This window comes from Nicotiana sylvestris, chromosome 12, assembly GCF_000393655.2.
Source record: "Nicotiana sylvestris chromosome 12, ASM39365v2, whole genome shotgun sequence".
Lineage (NCBI taxonomy): Eukaryota > Viridiplantae > Streptophyta > Magnoliopsida > Solanales > Solanaceae > Nicotiana > Nicotiana sylvestris.
In genome coordinates, this window is record NC_091068.1 from 8,308,524 (window position 1) to 8,317,408 (window position 8,885).

Consider the following 8,885-nt stretch of genomic DNA (forward strand, 5'->3'; position numbering starts at 1 on the left):
AATTTCTTGCTGTTTATTGTTATATTCGCCGGTTTCGAGCTGTGTGTTTACTTTTGGAACTACAAGGCGATACCTCGGGAGATCCCCCGCACATTTAATTTTGACACTACGAAGCAGTACCTCGGGAGATCTCCCTGCACATTTACTTTTGAGACTACAAGGCGGTACCTCGATAGATCTCCTTGCATATTCACTTTTGGGACTACGAGACGGTATCTCTAGAGATCCCCTACTGTTGTTTATCCCTATATGTTGTGTTGCTATTTTTTGTGGTTTTCTCTTTGTTAAATTTTCGGTCTCTTATTACACTGCTATATTCTTCTGCCTTATTTATTATATACCAGTAGGGCCTTAACCTGACCTTATCACTATTCAGCCAAGGTTAGGCTTGGCACTTATTGGGTACCGTTGTGGTGTACTCATGCTACTCTTCTGTATATGTTTTGTGTGCAGATCTAGGTACTTCTTATCAGCCTCGTTATCAGTGAGCAGCGAGATTTTGAAGACTTCAAGGTATATCTGCTCGCATCCGCAGACCTCGGTGTTCCCCTCTATTCCCTTCTATGTCATTTTCCTTTCCGTACTTTTCTTAGACTCTAGTGTATAGAGATACTCAGTTTTCTTCTATAGCTTGTGACTTATGATTTTCTGGGTTTTGGGAATACTATGTATACTCGAGTGATGAGTTATTTGTACATGTCGGATGACATTTTATCATTCTATAGTTATCTGTCACAGACTTGTTGTTCAATTCTGTTATTTCCGCAATTTGTTAGGCTTACCTAGTCGTAGAGACAGAGAGAGATTTGGGTCGTGACAACATCCAAAAATATATATTGGTAAGTCTCTTTAAAATATAAAATTTTGTAAATTTGAAAATAAAATATATCATCTGTTACAACAGGAAAAAAGTAACTTAATGCTGTAAAGCTTGTTTATACAGACTGTATATATAAATTAAACACTTAAATATTGCTGTCAAATTGAATGACCTTAGGACATGTCCAAAGGACAATTAATCTTCTTGATTTTCCAAGAGGTCTTTCTCTGATCTTCTAAAATCAACCATGAGTTTGTTCAATTTCTTGTTGCTTATCCTCTGCTGGATTATCCTTGTATCCTTCTCAAAACTATCAAATCAAAAACAGGAATAAGGAAAAAAAAATAGTCGTAATAATCCATGTCCTTAAAAATGAATACTAATAAAAGACAACCCGATACACTAAGAGCCTGTTTGGCTTAGCTGATTTAAGTAGCTGATAAGTATTAGGTGCTGAAAAGCACTTTTAAATACTGAAACTGATTTAAAAAATAAGCAGTTACGTGTTAGGATAAAAGTGTTGAAATTAATAATAAGCAGCTGAAGAATTGGATATACGAAGAGTTTTGTTTAAAAAGAACTATTTTAGGAATAGAATAGTAAATATTTTGCTCTAACCTAAAGTTCTTATAAGTTGAAATTTGATTAGTTGGGGGAGACCAACTTATGACTTTTGGCTTATTTTTGGCTTATAAGCACTTAACTTATAAGCACTTTTAATTTTACCAAAAGCGTAGATAAGCCAAAAAGTGCGTATAAGCCAGTTTGACCAGCTTATAAGCTTAGCCAAACACCCTCTAAGCTCCCGTTATGTATGGGGTCCGGGGAAGAATAGTACCATAAGGGTTTATTATACGCAACTTTACCCTGCATTTCTGCAAGATGTTGTTTTCACAGCACAAACCCGTGATCTCCTGATTACATGGCAATAACTTTACCACTTGCGCTAAGGCTCCCCTTCGGATAATATGACAAATAATTAATATTCTCTTTTCTGTCATCTCATCTCTTCTATATTCAGTGTTTTTCCCCAACCTAACTCCACCCAAAAAGTATTGGATTTTTAACATAGTTTTAAAAAACACAATTTCTGGCGTAAATTTACAATATTTATTGTGAGATTTATTTAAATCTCATTGATACACTTGCAGATTTTATGATTTTTTGGAGAGAAAAACAAGATATATATTATGAGATCACCTAACAAATAATTATCCATAACCATGCATAAAATGAAATTACATACTAACCAAGAAAATAAAGCAAGTTAAAGACCTACTACCAACATTAAAATACAATAACTAAATATTCATTAGTGGGTTTAATTTACTAAGAAAGTAGGAATTAGAGTCAGATAAATTATGTAACTAAACAGAAAAAACAGTCGTTAATCCTATTTAATGAAAGATTAGCGACAGATCATCACAAAATTTTGTTAGTTACGAGTGATTTAGTGATAGACTAGCGACGAAGTTCGTACCTTGAAGGGGAGGAAGGCAAAGGGAACAATTTTTCAGCAAGCTTAAAAGCATCTTCTGTGGTATTAATGATGTGATTAAAGCACAAATATCTGCCATAAGTTGAGATATCTTCATAAACACAAATGTGAGAATCCACTAAGAAATCAAGATCAACAGTTACAAAAACTCCAGCTTCATACATCTCTGCAACTCCATTTAAATAAGGATTTGTGATGTTTAAATCAGGACTAATTAACAATCCTGAGTTGATTGACACCATGTTTAAACCTCTGTCCATTGCCAATGCCCATGCTGTTTTCTCTGCTAATGTTTTTGCTAAAGCATGCCATAACTGTATCCATGAAATAAATTAAGCATGAGTAATACATCTGGCGACGAGGCGAATCTAGAATTTTTAGAACATGGGTGCACCATTAAAGAAATGAGAGAAAAAGTACTAAATAGGAATCGATCGATGTTCTTAGAATAAATAATTCAGTATTCAACCAAGTGCATCATTCAGTCTTTTTTGTAGCATGAGTGCCAACAGAGGCGGATTTACAGACTACGTACCAAAGGGTTCACGAACCCGTGGTCTTCGACAAAGAATGTATCTATTGTATGTATAATTCATATAATTTGTGTAAATACTACTTTTATGAACCCATGGTTAAATTTGTTGTTTTTTGTTCACTGGTTAAGTAGCTTCCCTAGGGACCAGGGATAGTTCCTTGGTGAACTTCTCTATGCTTTTTTTATATATATACTATCAAACTAGTGGTGAACCCATCATTCCATCCTCTAAGAATCCTGAGTTCACCCTTGGTGCCAACAGATAATATTAGACAAATTCTAAAAAAATATATACATGATATACCTAGTCTGATATAAAGAGATCATGTGTTCAGGTGTCTCATAGTCTACCCTATAAATTCGTCCCTGTTTGGCAAGCGCCGGTGAAGAACACACACAAAGCTGAAGTTCGAATATTGATAAAGGAAGCGGACTGTAAAAGGTTGATGGCAGAAAGCTCAGTGTAATGCATGAAGTATTCTGCATTTATTTAGTGTCCAAAAAAGTGTCACACTTCAAGGGATTAGAGATGTAGGCAGTCTATTCTAATGTAAGTGTCAGTAACTGATTTCACAATTCAAATATATAAAGTTGTAGGTCATACAAAAATAATTTTATCGTTGCTCCAAAACTATCCTTCATTTTTATGACAGAAAAGGAAGAATTTTTTTTTTTAACCAAGAGTAACAATATAAGAATGTAGTAATAATTTAAAATGTTGGCATACCTTGAATTTACGACAAAAGTTGATGTCACTCCAATGCCTTTCATCAAGATCAAAGGATGCAGATTTTTTATGATCATGTCCCCAAATAATTGCAGTTGCTGAGGAAGTGAATACAACTTTTTCTATGGTTTCAGTTTGTGCACATGCTTCCAATACATTATGTGCTGCCCTAACTTCTACTTCTGCCATATATTCCTGCAAATTATTCACATAGTTTTAATTTTATGTATACCACAACTATAATAACATATTCTAATTTTATAATTGAGTTCTGGAAAGGATAGTATGTATGCAGATTTTATCCCTACATTATGAAGGGTAGAGAAATTACTTTCGATAGATCCTCGGCTCAAGAAAAGCATGAATACAACAGTTTATGAAAAAAATACAGTGGCGGAGAAGCCATGAAAAAAAAGAACAGTAACAACAAGAAGATAATATGATAACTGAAGTACAAAAAATAATATGCAATAAAAGAATTTTAAGAATATAAATATTCGAGAATAATAAATGCCGCGGGTATAAAAATGAAATACGCTCGACTATCTTTAATTTTATGCATTAATGATGTTAAAACATTTACATAATTAGATCATATATATAAGATAGCTATAAGTAAATATTAAATAAGTATTAAATGATAATTTAATAAAAATAATAACTTATATGACAAATTAAAAATTTACTAACCGTATAAAAAATTCTTTATTATTCATTATTAGCTTAACTAAACTAGGACGATTTCCTGTATTGGTAAACCAACTTTAGCTACAAGGTCTAAGGAAATTTCTTGACGTGTTCAACATACTTTAGACATTATTGATCAGTATCATTACAATTTAATGTTGTGGATAATTTTTAATTTGTTTGATTAGGTCAATTTGGTTTTGACTTGCTCTTTATCCTAACCATTGCATGGGCAACTCCTCACAACAAAAGGACGTCACATCTTTCCTAATCAATCTTTGGGATTGCATAACATATCTTTACGCAATTCCATATAGTACTAGATAAGAACATGCACTCACATAATTAATCAAGAATTAATATGAATAATCAACTTATAACAATAAAATGAACGCTTAATACATAGTCTACACTCCGAACTGGTAGTCAAATCCATGTTCTTATTTTTTTTTTTTTTTTGATAAAAGGCGCTTGGGGACGCTGATTATTTTTATGCATTAAAGTAAAAAGAGAATTAATTGATCTTATCGAAACAGTCTCTAGTAGGTCTTTGCCGAAAATAAAGAAAGTAAATAAAGGTGATTTACTCCAAAAGTGTTCGTCACACTTGGCGTTAGTACACACTCCTCTTTCACGAACACTTTTTGTATACCAAATGTGTTAAACACCCCTCTTTCATGGAAATCTTTTATACACCAAATATTTTTTTGAATTTTTCTATGACATAAAAAAGTTTAAGATAGGAAATAAATGGTGAAAAGGGTGAACGTACATCATAAGCATTGGAGTGGTCCTTGGGAGGCTCAAAGGAGTAAAACAAACAAGAACAACCCTTCAAAGCATCAAGTACACTATGGTAATCAAAAGGGTCCGACTGAAAAATCTTCAATCCTTTCTTGTCACATGGCGGCAACGACATCAACTCATGATTACCTGACAAATAATGTAACTGTAGTTAAGGCAGAAGTAACGTGTTTTTATTTTAAAAGGTCCACTATAGTACCAAAAACAAACGGGACTTCCAGGCCGGGACGTCTGACAGAAAACAGACCAAATACCATAAACAAGAAGAGCACAAAAGAAGGCAAATTAACAATATAAATTTTAAGTTTTGTGAATAATTAAAGAACTAACCGTGATTTTGAATAGCAGCATGGACTGTGAAGCCTCTTTCAAGTAGCCGCTTAACCAAGCTCGAGCCGAGCCGACTAGAGGCATCCATAACACAGACAGTATTGGAGATGCAGCATAATGAAGCCGGTGCCATGAGACTACTGAATCAGTTAGCTCAGCTCTGAAAATTGAGTGACGAGAATCTGTCTTCACAAACTTGCAAAACTTCCCTTTAAGTTGATCAAAGAAAAAGGCAAGAGACTTCTATGTCAATTGGGAATAATGGCTAGCTATGTTGTGAATTTGGCTTGTATTTATAAAGAAAAGGAAGAAATTAATGTTTCGTAGGAGGGTAAGTAGAAGAAACATATATTTACTCAATATATATGAGAGAGGCTAAGCTAAAGAAGCATTTAAAGAGCGTGGGAGTCAATAGATGGTTGGTAATTGGTAGTTGGGTAAAATTTTACCCGGATCCGGTGTTTATACTGATTCAGCGAAAGCAAAATATGTATCTTTCATATACATATTTATCACTTTATCATAATTAAATGAAATACTAAATTACTGGATTTCCTGTAAATATCGACCGGCAAGCCAATAAATTTACACAAGAAGATTAAATAAAACCAAAATGTCACACTTGAGACTCGAATCTATGACCTACGCCAATTTTCGAACCCCTTTTGTTACTTCACTGATTTTATATTATATCAACAAAATTCAACAATTTGTATACAAAAATTTATATTTGTCCTATTTGCACAAGCTTCTTTCTTTGGAGCAATGGTAACGTCCTCTCCGTATGATGAAATTAAGCCGTGGAATCAGTCAATAATAGTTGCATCAACTACCTATATCATATACCCTTGAGGTGCCGCTTTTCCTATACTTTACCTAAACATAGGATATTTTGTGCACTGAGCTCTGTCCTTTTAACATTGAATATGAATAAATATTTATCGGTGGTTGTTTGTCCAAAAACTGGGAGATTTGGTATGGTAGCTAAAGTCACAATCTTGTTGACAAAATTCATAACGTGGAGTTTGGTTTGGACGTGGCAAATTGTGGTTTGTGTAGTATACAGAAGCCATACTACCACAAGAAACACCTACTTCGAGTTACTTAGCTTGTTGTCTTGTTATTTATTAATTCACATTGTTGTCTTGTTGTACACGTTGTAAGACACTCATCTTACATAGAGATTGAAAGCAAACACATAATACCAAAAAAAACTAGAATTAGCTACTAACAGGATCAGAGGCACAAATGCACAAGTGAGGAGGTGTGAGAGATTGATTTTAGAGGGCCTAAGGAGAGATAGAGGCAGACCGAAAAAGTATTGGGGAGAGGTGATTACGCAAGATATAACGTTACATGATCATAGATAGGAAGGTGTGGAGGTTGAAAATTAAGGTAGAGGATTAGGACATGTAGCCGAGCATTGTCCTTGTCGGTAACAGTAGCTTTAGTACATAATTTAGTGTTATTTGTGTATTCTCGTATCCCTTGACTTCTGTGATTACTTGTTATTGCTTTCGTGTCGGCTTTCTGATTGCAGTACCTAGTGTATTTAGTTTTATATTTTTGTTTCAGTTTTCTAATTGATATTTTTGTTGTTGTTGCCCTTCCTTTTACCTACCCTAAGCCGAGGGTCTTCCGAAAACATCCTCTCTGTTGTCTTGAAGGTAGGTTTATGTCTTCGTACACACTATCCTCCCCAGACACCACTTGTGGATCGGATTACATTGGATTTATTTTTGTTGTTATTGTTGTTGTTGTTGTTGTTACTAACTCCATCACTAATTTATCGCTGAATCGCTTATAGCTAATAAAATTTCTTAATAATTAATCTTTAACCCGTATGTTTAGCTATAGAATTTGTCCGTCGTTAATTCCTGTTTTTTTAAGGGACCGTACCGTAATTGAGTTTGCATGCATTTTGTCGTACCACTGTTTTCACCCGTCAATTCTCTTTGGTTTTTTCATATGCAAAACAGAACACAAAATCAAACTTAAAAAGAATCTCGAGGCTTCGTTACGTTTCTTTCACTTTTTATCTTTCTCCATCGACCACGTTTATTCAGTTTAAAAAAAAAAAAACTCTAGTTAATATCAATTAGAAAAATAAATTACGAGATTGTAATTTGTAAATTTAATGAAATGGTACTTTATGGTCTTGACAATTTGACTTATATCTTGGATTATTTAGTTCGTGATTTAGGTAATAGACTTCAATGGTTCAAATTATGAACTGACCCCTTTTTTACGGGAGAAATTCAAAAATAGCCAGATTTACAACTGGTCGTTCAAAAATAGCCTAGTTTCAAAAGTAATTGAAATTTAGCCACTTTTCATGTAAAGATAAATCTGAGCGAAAATACTGTTCAAAACCCAGAAAATACGCCAGCATATTATACTGGAGTTCCAGCATAAGTATGCTTGAACTCCAGCATATTATACTGGAGTTCCAGCATAAGTACACTAGAACTCCAGCATAATATGATGGAGTTCCAGCATAAGTACACTAGAATATACTAGAGTTTGGAGCACCGGTGCTCCAGTCTCCAGTATATTATACTGGAGTCAGCAAAGTATACCGGTCCAGCATAATATGCTGGAGTTCATACACAGGTGCACTGAACTCCAGTATATTATGCTAGACCGGTCTCTGTTGCAGCAAAATAGTGGCTATTTTTCATTGACTTCGTAATCGCTGGCTATTTTTGAATGATCAATCCGAAAACTAGTTATACCGTGCTATTTTTACCTTTTTTATGGTCAAATTATAAACTGAATTTAAGACTACATTTTGTCAAACTATGCGCTATTATTCAGTTTACTATATTGGATGCCGAGCGGATTCACGGTTTACTTTTCCTAACCAATACACACAGATTATATATAGTTAGACACATATTATATACTCCGTCTAAGATATGTATATGTTATATGTCTACCGATTAATATTCAATTTAAACGGTTGGGTGAGCAGGTCTTTGCGTTAACTTCTTTATATGAATCTTACGGTTAAGCTAATGGGCTTCTCAATTGATTCAGAGCTGAGTGGTATCTTTTACAGCCCAAAACGGGGCCCATTTCTTGGGACTTTATGAGTAGCCCATTAAGAAGAATTAATCTGGGCCTTGGAAATCTAGTTCGGGCCTTGGGATTTTTACATAAATAGCCGATTATATTTTTACTTTTTCTAACCATATACATAGATTGTACATTCATTATACATAATTATACACATATAATATATAAATTATGCATACATCATATCTCCACCGGCTACTTTGTTTTTAAGCGGCTGGATGGGTGGCTATTTGGGTTAATTCTTTTTTCTTTCTTTAACCTTTGTTTGAAATGGAAAGAAATAAAGAGAAAAGGAAGGAAAGTCGTTGAGAAAATTCATTTTGGATTTTTTGAAAATAATATATCTTATAGGTTTCATTATAAGGAATACGTATTTTTGAGTACTTACTTGAGAAAAGGGCAGCCC

At 34.0% G+C, this 8,885-nt stretch overlaps 1 protein-coding gene across 2 annotated transcripts; it reads right to left on the reverse strand.

The window, feature by feature from the left end:
• Nucleotides 1-848: 848 nt before the first annotated feature.
• Nucleotides 849-5,766, reverse strand: LOC104237280 (cinnamoyl-CoA reductase-like SNL6). Of its 2 annotated transcripts, XM_009791392.2 has the most exons (6): nt 5,402-5,670; nt 5,040-5,200; nt 3,581-3,775; nt 2,481-2,632; nt 2,301-2,390; nt 849-1,130 (listed from the first exon to the last, which is right to left on the reverse strand). In XM_009791392.2, the coding sequence occupies exons 1-6, from the start codon at nt 5,532-5,534 to the stop codon at nt 1,016-1,018; spliced, it is 846 nt and encodes a 281-aa protein (XP_009789694.1). In that variant the 5' UTR covers nt 5,535-5,670; the 3' UTR covers nt 849-1,015. The 2 variants fall into 2 exon arrangements, with proteins under 2 accessions (XP_009789694.1, XP_009789693.1); XM_009791391.2 differs by having other exon boundaries at nt 2,301-2,632; nt 5,402-5,766.
• Between the last annotated feature and the right edge of the window lie 3,119 nt (nt 5,767-8,885).

Bases quoted from the DNA above. Each gene is read 5' to 3' on its own strand.
- LOC104237280 (XM_009791391.2), bottom strand. From the start codon at position 5,534: ATGGCACCGGCTTCATTATGCTGCATCTCCAATACTGTCTGTGTTATG. The intron at 5,201-5,401 runs GTTAGTTCTTTA...ATTATTTGTCAG, and splicing joins TGCTGCTATTCAAAATCACG to GTAATCATGAGTTGATGTCG. The intron at 2,633-3,580 runs GTATGCCAACAT...TCATGGATACAG, and splicing joins ACTTTTGTCGTAAATTCAAG to TTATGGCATGCTTTAGCAAA.